The sequence below is a fragment of the Oncorhynchus mykiss genome, chromosome 4, assembly GCF_057628025.1.
Source record: "Oncorhynchus mykiss isolate SJ-2025 chromosome 4, ASM5762802v1, whole genome shotgun sequence".
NCBI lineage: Eukaryota > Metazoa > Chordata > Actinopteri > Salmoniformes > Salmonidae > Oncorhynchus > Oncorhynchus mykiss.
This window is the reverse complement of record NC_143025.1, coordinates 29721004-29734580: the sequence shown is the minus strand read 5'-3', so window position 1 is coordinate 29734580 and position 13577 is coordinate 29721004. Positions and strand designations below refer to the sequence as shown.

At 44.1% G+C, this 13577-nt stretch overlaps 1 protein-coding gene across 50 annotated transcripts in view; it reads left to right on the top strand.

Moving 5' to 3' along the window:
* LOC110521657 (protein furry homolog-like) overlaps positions 1-13577 on the top strand; it is a 94045-nt gene that overhangs the window by 22385 nt on the left and 58083 nt on the right. For 5 of the 50 annotated variants that reach the window (XM_090231811.1, XM_090231810.1, XM_090231809.1 and 2 more), the window contains exon 1: positions 10365-11185. The exons of the other annotated variants lie outside the window; for them this stretch is intronic. In XM_090231811.1, the coding sequence (XP_090087937.1) occupies positions 11113-11185 (73 nt within the window). In that variant the 5' untranslated portion in view covers positions 10365-11112. Of the gene's footprint in view, positions 1-10364; positions 11186-13577 lie in introns of those variants that run through there. 50 annotated transcript variants of the gene reach the window in all.

Here is a 13577-nt window from a genome sequence, read left to right as displayed (position 1 = left end):
AATGACCTCTAAAATGGTTTGATTTGTTTCTGAAAGACCATTAAATACACAAAAAATAATTTACTATTCACTTCAAAATGGAGGACCCAAACTTATCTGTTTATAGTAAGCACTCAACAGGCCTCTCGTTTTGTGTGTGTGTTCACCAGCCTCTTTCCATCGTCTGCAGGGTGATGACTCGTCAGTCGATCAGCGTGGCTTTGTGCTCAGCCCTGCCTGTCAGAACACGCTCGATCTCTGTTTGCTCCTCCCTGAAACATGGCTGAATCAACAAATCAACCAATTCTCCCTATGAGAGATTTACAGCTAGTCCACACTGACAGCTTGCTACACCTAAATACAGTCCCACGCTGTTTTCCCTTCAGTTCTGACCCGAGGTTGAGAGAGAGAGCTTACATGTCTACGAGACGACACAAAAAGCTTTTTACTGTAGCAGCCGGGTGAAGGTATGAGTGTTACTCTGAACTCCACGCTGTTACTACTGATATTCCTATTCTGGGGCAATGAGGCGCCTCTATTCAGGTTAGATTTGACAAAGTCGCTGAGTTGTACAGAAATGTATCCATGCCACGCACATGGTGGAAGTTGAGCGGGTAGCACTTTGCCCGGTTTGGAAGTTGACCCCCCCCCTTCTCCGGGACTTTCCTGTGTGGAACATGTTTGTGGTCTCTAGATGAATTTCCCTCCCAAATTTTCTCTCTGAGAATGAAAAACCTGAATGAATCCAGGTTCTATTCAACCAGGACACTGCCTTCTGCTCTATTAGACAGGAACACACTACTCTGAAGTTGATGACGGTGGTAATGTGTCGTGTAATGGATGGGGTGCGTGATGATGATGATTACTGTGGTTTATGGCGTAGCCTAAAGAATCAAGGAACCATTTTGAATGTTTTTGAAGCGGCTCTTTCTGCAGTTTGCGACCTCCCTCACACCCTTCCCATATGATTCAGTGTCACGTCCTAGGTCTCTCCTCTAGTCTGCCATGGCCTGCCCTTCCTGCATTGACTTTTGAGGTAGTGCTCTCTGTTATTGGTCATTGAAGCACACAATGACATCACCCCTGTGGTGGATGTGCTGCAACCTGATTCCAGGGAATTATTTGATACGTATTTGGTTAAAGGGTGCCCGGTGTGTTTGTGAATGTGACTAAACGCAGGTGTTTTTGTGTGTATGTGGTGTACTTTATAATGTGGAGATGTGTGTGTGTGTGTGTTAGGGATGGGGTTATTGGCTTATTGGCTGACTCTTGATACACATGTTGTAGCCTAGTACCTCTTTCTCAACTGGTGTCTCTGACCTCCAGGATGGTGCTGGTACAGACATCTAGCGCCAGTTTTGTAATCGGGCTGCGTACAGGGAGCAGTCCTGCAAACCCAAAAGGCAGTAACAGTAAAATAGTATTACCGAGCCAGCCAGCACAGAGCTTGGTCTGCAACTCCAATGGGAAAACTCTCATAGCAGAGGGGACACATCATTTTATGAACACTCAGACTCTCAAATAACTGACCCATCACATGAGGAATGAAATTGCAGAGAGTGAGGGGCTACGTGTGTTTGTGAAGAGGCTTAATTCCAAATTGGCTGGCCGACAGCAGCTCTGTGCTTCTATCCGTAGGGAGGGACTCATTGTGCTGTGCTGTGGTGACCTTAAAGTAACTCTCCCCTGACTCGGCTCTGTGTATTTGATAGTCAAATCTGGGGAAGATGGGTCAAGTGAGGTGGAAGACAGGATATGGTGAAATGGCGTGAAGAAGGTGGTGGTGGTTCTGGATGGAAAGTGAATGGTTATGGATGGGAGCTTCTAGTGCGCATTGTTAGACATGTTATTAACATCTTAAACAATTATTGAATATGCTCAGCTAGTTGCTTAGGGATCAGAGTTGAAACAAAATCTATTAGAACCAACATTGCCTCTCACCTTGACGTAGTGTTATGGCGCTAAATGTAATGTTGATAGCATTGTGAGCCACTAGGAGGAGGACGGTCGACCTGTTCAGAATTTTTTTATTTTTTTATTTTACCTTTATTTAACCAGGTAGGCCAGTTGAGAACAAGTTCTCATTTACAACTGCGACCTGGCCAAGATGAAGCAAAGCAATGCGACACAAACAACAGAGTTACACATGGAATAAACAAACGTACAGTCAATAACACAATAGATCAAATCTATGTGCAGTGTGTGCAAATGTAGAAGAGTAGGGTGGTATAAGGCAATAAATAGGCCATAGAGGCAAAATAATTACAATTTAGCATTAACACTGGAGTGATAGATGTGCAGATGATGTGCAAGTAGAGATACGGGGGTGCAAAAGAGCAAGAAGATAAATAACAATATGGGGATGAGGTAGTTGGGTGTGCTATTTACAGATTGGCTGTGTACAGTGATCGGAAAGCTGCTCTGACAGCTGATGCTTAAAGTTAGAGGGAGGTATAAGTCTCCAGCTAAAGCAATTCGTTCCAGTCATTGGCAGCAGAGAACTGTAAGGAAAGGTGGCCAACAGAAGTGTTGGCTTTGGGGATGACCAGTGAAATATACCTGCTGGAGCGTATGCTACGGGTGGGTGTTGCTATGGTGACCAGTGAGCTGAGATAAGGTGGGGCTTTACCTAGTAAGGACTTCTATATGACCTGGAGCCAGTGGGTTTGGCGACGAATATATATATATATATTAGCGCGAGGTCCACCCAACGAGCGCATACAGGTCGCAGTGGTGGGTAGTATATGGGTATATATGTGGGTAGTATATGGGGCTTTGGTGACAAAACAGATGGCACTGTGATAGACCACATCCAATTTTCTGAGTAGAGTGTTGGAGGCTATTTTGTAAATGACATCGCCAAAGTCAAGGATCGGTAGGATAGTCAGTTTTACGAGGATATGTTTGGCAGCAGGATTGAAGGATGCTTTGTTGCGAAATAGGAAGCCGATTCTAGATTTAATTTTGGATTGGAGATGCTTAATGTGAGTCTGGAAGGAGAGTTTATAGTCTAACCAGACACCTAGGTATTTGTAGTTGTCCACATTCTAAGTCAGAACCGTCCAGAGTAGTGATGCTAGTCGGGCGGGCAGGTGCGGGCAGTGATCGGTTGAAGAGCATGCATTTAGTTTCACTAGCATCTAAAAGCAGTTGGAGGCCATGTGAGTGTTGTTTGGCATTGAAGCTCGTTTGGAGGTTTGTTAACCTCTCTGGGATATGTGGGACTCTAGCTAGTGAAAATGCAGAGTGCCAAAATCAAATAAATTACTATAAAAATCTAACTTTCATGAAATCACACATGCAAGATACCAAATTAAAGCTACACTTGTTGTGAATCCAGCCAACATGTCAGATTTCAAAAAGGCTTTTCAGCGAAAGCAAACAATGCTATTATCTGAGGATACCCAGTAAACAAAGACAGAAAAGCATATTTCAACCCTGCAGGCGTGACACAAAACGCAGAAAGAAAGATATAATTCATGCCTTACCTTTGACGAGCATCTTTTGTTGGCACTCCAATATGTCCCATAAACATCACAAATGGTATTTTTTGTTTGATTAATTCCATCGATATATATCCATTTATTTGGCGCGTTTTATCCAGAAAAACACCGGTTACAACGTGCGCAACATGACTACAAAATATCTCAAAAGTTACCTGTAAACTTCGCCAAAACATTTCAAACTACTTTTGTAATACAACTTTAGGTATTTTTTTAACATAAATAATTGACAAAATTGAAGACTGGATGATCTGTGTTCAATACAGGAGGAAAACAAACTGTAGCTAGCTTTCAGGTCACGCGCCTCTATCAAAGAGTCCTTTTCACTCTAGCCTCGTTCTGAACCGTGTTTCTTCTTCATTACACAAAGGAAAAACCTCTCCAATTTCTAAAGACTGTTGACATCCAGTGGAAGCGATAGGAACTGCAAGAAGGTCCCTTAGAAATCTGGATTCCCAATGAAAACCGATTTGAAAAGAGTGACCTCAAAAAAACATCATCTTAATGGTTTGTCCTCGGGGTTTCACCTACCAAATAAGTTATGTTATACTCAGACATGATTCAAACAGTTTTAGAAACTTCAGAGTGTTTTCTATCCAAATCTAATACTAATAATTTGCATATCTTATCTTCTGGGGATGAGTAGCAGGCAGTTTAATTTGGGCACGCTTTTCATCCAATATTCCGAATGCTGCCCCCTATCCTATCGAAGTTAAGTGTCCAAAGAAGGGCCAGATGTATACAGAATGGTGTCGTCTGCGTAGAGGTGGATCAGATAATCACCAGCAGCAAGAGAGACATCATTGATATATACAGAGAAAAGAGTTGGCCTGAGAATTGGACCCTGTGGCACCCCATAGAGACTGCCAGAGGTCCGGACAACAAACAGGCCTTCCGATTTGACACACTGAACTCTATCTGAGAAGTAGTTGGTGAACCAGGCGAGGCAGTCATTTGAGAAACCAAGGCTATTGAGTCTGCCGATAAGAATGCGGTGATTGACAGAGTCGAAAGCCTTGGCCAGGTTGATGAAGACTGCTGCACAGTACTGTCTTATCAATGGCGGTTATGATATCGTTTAGAACCTTGGGCGTGGCTGAGGTGCACCCATGACCAGCTGGGAAACCAGATTGCATTGTGGAGAAGGTACGATGAGATTCGAAATGGTCGGTGATCTGTTTGTTAACCTGTTAGATCTCTAGGGGCGCTATTTCATTTTTGGATAAAAAACGTTCCCGTTTTAAGCGCGATATTTTGTCACGAAAAGATGCTCGACTATGCATATTCTTGACAGTTCTGGAAAGAAAACACTCTGAAGTTTCAGAATCTGCAAAGATTTTGTCTGTAAGTGCCCCAGAACTCATTCTACAGGCGAAACCAAGATGATGCATCAACCAGGAATTAGCAGAATTTCTGAAGCTCTGTTTTCCATTGTCTCCTTATATGGCTGTGATTGCGCAAGGAATGAGCCTACACTTTCTGTCGTTCGCCCAAGGTCTTAGCAGCATTGTGACGTATTTGTAGGCATATCATTGGAAGATTGACCATAAGAGACTACATTTTCCAAGTGTCCGCCTGGTGTCCTGCGTGGAATTCGGTGCGCAATTGCCAGCTGCTCGTACTTTTCCATTTGATATAGGGGAGAAACCATGTGTCCAAGAACGATGTATCAATGAAGAGATATGTGAAAAACACCTTGATGATTGATTCTAAACAACGTTTGCCATGTTTTCAGTCGATATTATGGAGTTAATTTGGAAAAAAGTTCGCGTTTTGAGGACTGAATTTTCAGATTTCTTTTGGTAGCCAAATGTGATGTATAAAACGGAGCTATTTCTAATACACAAAGAATCTTTTTGGAAAAACTGAGCATCTGCTATCTAACTGAGAGTATCCTCATTGAAAGCATCAGAAGTTCTTCAAAGGTAAATTATTTTATTTGAAGGCTTTTATGTTTTTGTTGAAATGTTGCGTGCTGCATGCTAACGCTAAATGCTAACGCTAAATGCTAACGCTAAATGCTAACGCTAAATGCTAACGCTAAATGCTAACGCTAGCTAGCTACTTTTACACAAATGATTGTTTTCCTATGGTTGAGAAGCATATTTTGAAAATCTGAGATGACAGTGTTGTTTACAAAAGGCTAAGCTTGAGAGATGGCATATTTATTTCATTTCATTTGCGATTTTCATGAATAGTTAACGTTGTGTTATGCTAATGAGCTTGCTGATAGATTTACACAATCCTGGATACAGGGGTTTTTTCATAGCTAAACGTGACGCAGAAAACGGAGCGATTTGTCCTAAACAAATAATCTTTCAGGAAAAACTGAACATTTGCTATCTGAGAGTCTCCTCATTGAAAACATCTGAAGTTCTTCAAAGGTAAATTATTTTATTTGAATGCTTTTCTGTTTTTTTGTGTAAATGTTGCCAGCTGAATGCTAATGCTAAATGCTACGTTAGCCATCAATACTGTTACACAAATGCTTGTTTTGCAATGGTTGAGAAGCATATTTTGAAAATCTGAGATGACAGTGTTGTTAACAAAAGGCTAAGCTTGAGAGCTAGCATATTTATTTCATTTCATTTGCGATTTTCATGAATAGTTAACGTTGCGTTATGGTAATGAGCTTGAGTCTGTATTCACGATCCCGGATCCGGGATGGGGAGACCAGAAAGGTTAACTTCGCTTTTGAAGATTTTAGAAAGGCAGTGCAGGATGGATATATGTCTATAACAGTTTGGGTCTAGAGTGTCTCACCCTTTGAAGAGGGGGATGACCGCGGCAGCTTTCCAATCTTTGGGGATCTCACACGATACGAGAGGTTGAACAGGCTAGTAATAGGGGTTGCAACAATTTCGGCAGATGATTTTAGAAATAGAGGGTCCAGATTGGCTTGCCCAGCTGATTTGTAGGGATCCAGATTTTGCAGCTCTTTCACAACATCTGCTATCTGGATTTGGGTGAAGGAGAAATGGGGAGGCTTGGGCAAGTTGTTGCAGGGGGTGTAGAGCTGTTGGCCGGGGTAGGGGTAGCCAGATGGAAAGCATGGCCATCTGTAGAAAAATGCTTCTTGAAATTATCGGTTATTGTAGATTTATCAGTGGTGAGTGTTTCCTAGCCTCAGTGCAGTGGGCAGCTGGGAGGAGGTGCCCTTATTCTTCATGGTCTTCAATGTCCCAAAACCTTTTGGAATTAGTGCTACAGGATGCAAATTTCTGTTTGAAAAAGCTAGCCTTATCTTTCCTAACGGACTGTGTATATTGGTTCCTGACTTCTCTGAAATGTTGCTATTTGACGCTAATGCAGTACGCCACAGGATGTTTTTGTGCTGGTCAAGGGCAGTCATGTCTGGGAGTGAACCAAGGGCTATATCTGTTCTTAGTTCTACATTTTTTGAATGGGGCATGCTTATTTAAGATGGTGAGGAAAGCACTTTTAAAGAGCAACCAGGCATCCTCTACTGATGGGATGAGGTCAATATCCTTCAAGGATACCCGGGCCAGGTTGATTAGAAAAGCCTGCTCGCTGATGTTTTAGGCAGCGTTTGACAGTGATGAGGTTTGACCACGGGCCCATTACGGACGCAGGCAATGAGGCAGTGATCGCTGAGATCCTGGTTGAAGACCGTGGAGGTGTATTTAGAGGGTAAGTTGGTCAGGATGATATCTAAGCGGGTGCCCGTGGTTATGGATTTAGGGTTGTACCTGGTAGATTCCTTGATAATTTGTGTGAGATTGAGGGCATCTAGTTTAGATTGTAGGATGGCAGGGATGTTAAGAATATCCCAGTTTAGGTCACCTAACAGTACGAACTCTGAAGATAGATGGGGGGCAATCAATTCACATATGGTGTCCAGGGCACAGCTGGGGGGCTGAAGGGGGTCTATAACAAGCGGCAACGGTGAGACGCTTGTTTCTGGGAAGGTGGATTTTTAGAAGAAGAAGCTCGAATTGTTTGGGCACAGACCTGGATAGTATGACAGAACTCTGCAGTAGATTACAGCTCCTATCAATTGTTGTTCTTTCCCCCCTACTTTGTGCAGAACACTGTGGACAGGAAATGTATCTTCCGTCCTCACTGTGGCCTTATAGGAGGAACTCCCCCTGCCCAGTAATGTCTGGAGCCAGTCAGGATGGCCAGCCACTGTCACTCCTCCCATTGGACGTCTGCCTCTACCTGACCTGCCATGGTCTTTTTCATTTGAGCTTTGAGCGCTAGTACAGATGGGCCTATATCATCAAAACAAATTGCTAAAATGTGGAGGTATGCATAGCTTAGTTCCATTGTTGACATTCTTGTTGGGGGCCCAGTGCTCTTTGATGATATCCTGTTCTGTTTTGGAAGAGTACTGTTTGATCTAACCTGAGAGAGCTGATACTGTTGTACTGCGTTCCTGAAGATATGAACAGTGTTTATTCTAAACAGTGCCATCTCTGATATGGGCTCCTGAGTGGCGCAGTGGTCTAAGGCACTGCATCTCAGTGCAGGAGGTGGCATTACAGACCCTGGTTTGATTCCAGGCTGTATCACAACTGGGAGTGATTGGGAGTCTCAAATGGCAGTGCACAATTGGCCCAGCGTTGTTTTGGGAAGGCCGTCATTGTAAATAAGAATTTGTTTCCAAACTGTCTTGCCTAGTTAAATTAAGGTTAAATAAACAATTTGAGCCATGGGTAGGTGAGGGGTGTGTGTGTGTGTGTGTTAAAGGGATACTACTGAACTTTACCAATGAGGCCCTTTATCTACTTCCCCACTGTCAAGTGAGCATGCTGGCAGATACCATAGACTTCCATTCAGTGCAATAATGCTAGTTAGCATTGGCTCGCGAAACTACCTATTAACTTCCTTGATACTGAACACAGAGACCTAAAAATGGTATCCACAAGTTCATATGACTCTGGGGAAGTAGACATTGCCAAAATCCAAAAGTATCCTTTTAAGGCTGGGAATTTCCAAGGACCTCACAATATGATATTATCACTATACTTGGGTGCTTATGTATTGCGATTCGATATCATGATTCTCTATGTATTGTGATTCGATGTTCCAAACTTGGGCATATTGCTCACTATGCCTGCTGCAAAGGGACGAGAGTGCATGAGAAAACGAGGTTTGATCAGTCATTGAATGAAAGTACTGAAAACGTGTTGGCTCATCATTGGCAAAAAAAGAGAAGGAGAAATACTTTAAGTTTTTGTGTAGGTACAGCCAACTAGCACTAGCTACCGTTACTTAACTCTAGAAAATCCTTGTTGGACCCCCACCTTTGGGCCAATGACATGCTTTTTGAATGTCAACATTTTTATAAATACATTTCATACACGCTGTTGCAAAAATGAAGGTTTTTATGAAGGTCTTGGGTAACATTAGAATACGAAAGAAAATGTATCTCAAAGAACACAATAGCATTTTCATTATTTTATGTAGCTAGACTATGTCATGAACAAACCAAAAACCACAACACCAAAATTCAAGTGTTGAAATCCATTAAAGGGATACTTTGGGATTTTGGCAATGAAACCATTTATCTACTTTCCCAGAGTCTGATTTGACTCATGGATACAATTTTTAGGTCTCTGCATCCAGTATGAAGGAAGTTATAGGTAGTTTCGCGAGCCAATGCTAACTGGTATTAGCGCAATGACGAAGCCTACGGTATCTATTAGCATGCTAGCAGTTACCATAGACCTCCAGTCATTGTGTTAACGCTAGTTAAAGATTTCGCTAACGCTAGTTAACAACTTCAAATTGCGGTTGAGGAACATTGCTTCTGATAGAAAAACCGAGATGCAGCAGAGCTTAGTATGCTGGTGTTTAGACCGATGCCTCAGAATGGCACAGCCACATACGATCAATCACCGACAGCAATGAACACACTACTCCCTCTCCTTTCTACTGTCTTTGTTTTAAATGGCTAAACTAATTCAGTACTGCTCCATCATAAGGCTCCTGACTGCCCAGTGACAATACTGCAGGGCGGGCAGGGTGTGACAATGCAGGTCTTTGTGGAGAGTTTGTTTACAATGCAGAGCCCTGCTTGGTTTTGCATAACTTGTTATGTTGTGAGAGACAGTCATGTGATGGTGAGAGCGACTGAGAAAGAGAGAAGTAGAGAGGTTGCACTACAAACGGAGGAAAAATAGATATTTTGTTAGTGTTCATCTTGTATATCTGTTCTCGCTGAAGTGTTTTGTGAACCAAATGTAATACTGTGTATGACCACAAATCCGTTGTCATGTGGCTCTATTTCAGTCTGCAGCCAGGGTTTAAGAAGAGACACAAACACAATGGGGTGTGTGTCGCCAACGATGTGTGTGCGTTTCTTTGTGTCTTGATGGCTGTTGCTGGACAAAAACTATGATGTAATCCTATGACTCCTATGGGTGTGTCAGTTTGTTGTTGACCTAAACGGATTAAGTATCCTTCTACCCATCATGCCATGCTCTGTGGGTGAGGGCTGCAGCGTGCCATGTTCTGTGCCCCAGGCAGGTGTAAAGGTGAAACGCCCCAATATGGAATCTCATGGCCAGCAGCTACTCTTGGCTATTCTGTGTTGGTGTGTGTGAAATACATTTTTATAGGTGGACCATTTTTTGTATTTAAAAAAAATAATTTCCTGTTTTTGTTGAAGTGCTGAATGGAGTTTGAATAGTGTTTAATTTTGGTTTTATGCTGCTCTGGTGTCCTCTGCCCCCCTCCATATTCTTTCCTCCAGCCCACCCCCCACACCCCCTCGGCTTATTCAAGCCCTCTTTTTCTTCCTCATACTGCAGTCGGGGATGACGCATCAGTACTACTGTGGAGAGAACAGGAAGTGTAGTTTTGATAGGCCAGCAGCGCTGGACCACAGCCAAGGAACACTCGCAGCATTTTGATGACATCACCTCTACCCCCCCCCCCCTCACCCAGCTATTGAAACTAACCCTCTAGAGGGGGAGAGAGAGTGCGTCAGCAAGCATCAGTGAGCGAACAAGAGCTAGTTGAGGAGGGGAGGGGTTGTCCGCAAGCGAATGGAGAGGGAGAGCGCAACGGGGGGAGAATAGCTGACAGTGCTAGCAGTAGCAAGCTTGGACTCGACACAGAGGAGAGAGAATATTGCTGTGCTCCGCCGAGACCAGAATATATATTTTTCTGCGTGCTGCTCCACTTCCCATTCCTCTCTCTAACATCGGGAGGAAAGTTGTTTGTTTTATTTATTTATTTTCCTATGGTATTCATTCACCTCCGTGTTGTCTGTGCTGGGAGTGTGGTAAGGGACTCTGTGGATTGGCTAGCGAGCGGACGTTTGGATGGAAATGCAGCTCTAAAGATCCTCACGCTCTCCTCTCTCCGTGCCTCTCTGGGTGGTTGTACTTTCCACTGAACCCAGCTTACCGCCTGACACTTCCCCATGGGCCTCTCTGCAAACAGCAGCTGACTGGTGTCTGTTCTGAAATTCACCATGAGTCCTATAACCAGCTCCTCTGGAGGGTAGAACTGGGCTCCTGTCTGTTAGGAGGAGAGGTGTGTGTGTTTTGGGTGAGAGGAAGTGTATTTATGGGCCAGCGAAGTTGGAGTTTCCGGTCTGTGTTTTGGAGGATAACGTTAACAAGACTGGTCTTTGGTAACAGCCCTCGCTGGCGTCATGCTGAGCCTGCAGGATTCACTCTTCTTTGAGATCAGTATCAAGTCTCTGCTCAAGTCGTGGAGCGGCAGCTGTGAGTACCCTCGTCACACTGCCCGTCACAAGCGCACACCCAACGTTTACATACCATACCTAGCAAACGACACGCTTATCCATCTATATCACACGCTTACGTGGAACACAGCCATTAAGACTGATTATTCTCTTGGACATTTGCACCAATGGTTTAATCCGAGCAGAAAGGGGGAGCGGGGGGTCTAGATGTTTGGTCCAGCTGTGCCCGGTCTAGTTTGGTCTGTGTGCGGGTAGGAGAGGATTGAGTGTTCCCCTTCCCCCCCCTCTCTCTCGTCCTGACCTCTCTACTGGTTGGCTGCTCTTTATTCCTCGGGGCTTGTTGCCCTGATGAGCATCTGCAGATACAGACTCCGATTACAGGCGCACACAGACGGGAAGTCCTCTCCCCTGAATGTCTCCGTGAGGGCGCCAGGTGCTTGTTGTGTGGGTAAATGTGTCTGCACAAGCTCTCTCTCTTTTGCTCTCTGTTGTCTGTCTGTCCGTGTCTCTCCCTCTCTGTCATCCTCTGGGATGGCTAATGTTTCCTCATTGATCCGTCTTCTTGTTGACTCCCATTAGTCGACTGGTATACAGATCACATTGGAGGGCCTGTGCACCATCCTATTGACCTTACCCATGGTCCTCATCTCTACTGGAAAGTTAATTCCAGTAAGGGTCACTACTGAAGCTGTGCTTGTTTGCCTCCCCTCAGTGCCTTTGATTATCAAGAAATACGCACAGTGAGAATATTGGTCACGTCACTTTTCTTGACTATGACTAAGCCTATTCTGGCTTCGTCTCATTTTAATATTTCCTCAAGACCTAAGTGTCCCCGTTTTTAATTTATTAGATTTTTTAAATAATTTTGATGATCATTTGATCAGAAAACGGTTATCTGTACTGTGTTCGTTAGCTTTGAGGAACTTCGGCCGTACTGAGATTTGGCCTCCGGAGGCTCTGCAATTGAGTCACAATCAAGCTCCGTACCGCATCGCGGTGCGCCTCCCAAATGTTGTCACAATGCAGAGGGCTCCGTAAAGCTCTGCGTTGACATGATTTAGTTGACGGTAGGTGGGGAGTGGTGGTACGTCCTGTATCAACACAAACTCACTTCCTTGACAACTTCCTTCACAACAGCTCTGCAAAGCACGCATGCCCTGACCTCTGCGGAGGCCGAATCGCTGTACATCAAATCAAATGTTATTGCTGTCACACATTCAGCAGGTGTTATTGCGGTTGTAGCGAAATGCTGTGCGGCCAATGGAGACACTGGAATAACCATAAATCTCCTTTAATGTGGCGCAAGCACAATGAGCGGTGCTTTATTTTCTGTTGTCAAACTGCTACTAGAACCCTAATTGTAAACCAGACTAAACGGTAATATGAAACTAACAGTCTGTTATTCAGTCTGTTACAGTAGCTAGCTGGCACCTCGTAATGGCTCAGTAGAAATGCAAGGTGACCGTTGGGTAAACATGTTCCTAATGAATGCCCCTTCACCCCTCTGTCCCCCCTCTGTTGGCTGCCAACTCTCCATTGGGCCTCTCACTTAGAACAATGACGAGTAAGGCTTAGTTTCAGCAACTGTCACTATGCCACCCTGCCAAAACGCTACTCTCCCGCCCTCTCCCGCTTTCCTTCTGTTTCCCCCTATATTTAATGTCCCAGGATGTGCCCTGTCCTCAGTTCAGCCTGTCCTCAGTCACAAGTGTTCAGTCTAAACACTCATTATAACAAGGTGACTCTGTGATCATCATGCTCGGCAGTGAACCGACAGGTGTGTAATCACACCGTAGTACAGATAACCCTGCTATCAGTCTGCTTGTTACACCAGGGTTATCCACATCCCTTTTTAAACACTGGGAATGCATTTCACTTTTACTACATTGCATGTGTGATCTGAGTAATACAGTGTTGTCTCTGAATTGACTATGGGATTATTTGGACCTAAAGGAGGCCAGTCCAAACGCATTGGAATCTGGACGTGTCCAGACACATTTCTAGAATAGCGCTTCAGTACTACAACAGTGTTCTGTATGTGCAAACACATACACATAGTGTGTGTTCGATTATCCCTGGTTGTCCTGGGAGCGGAAGTGAGGGCCTTGGGCAGGGCTCTATTTTTAAAGTGACAAGGTGGAGTCGCTGGCTCTAATACTTGTATAATCCCGCTGGGTGCTCTTTTTAATTGCAGGTCTCACAGTGGACCTCTGGCACGCTATGAATGATGAACATGGAGCATGTGTGGCCTGGTTCATCTCCACTCAACACAGTAGCTACTAGACTAGCTCTGGCTGGAGGGCTTGATCTGCAAGAGTAATCACTATTATTAGTCTTGTAGATACTTACCATTCGGAGTCCTCTTCTCTCTAGAACGTCCTCTTCTTGGAAAGATCACGAAGTGCTCTGAC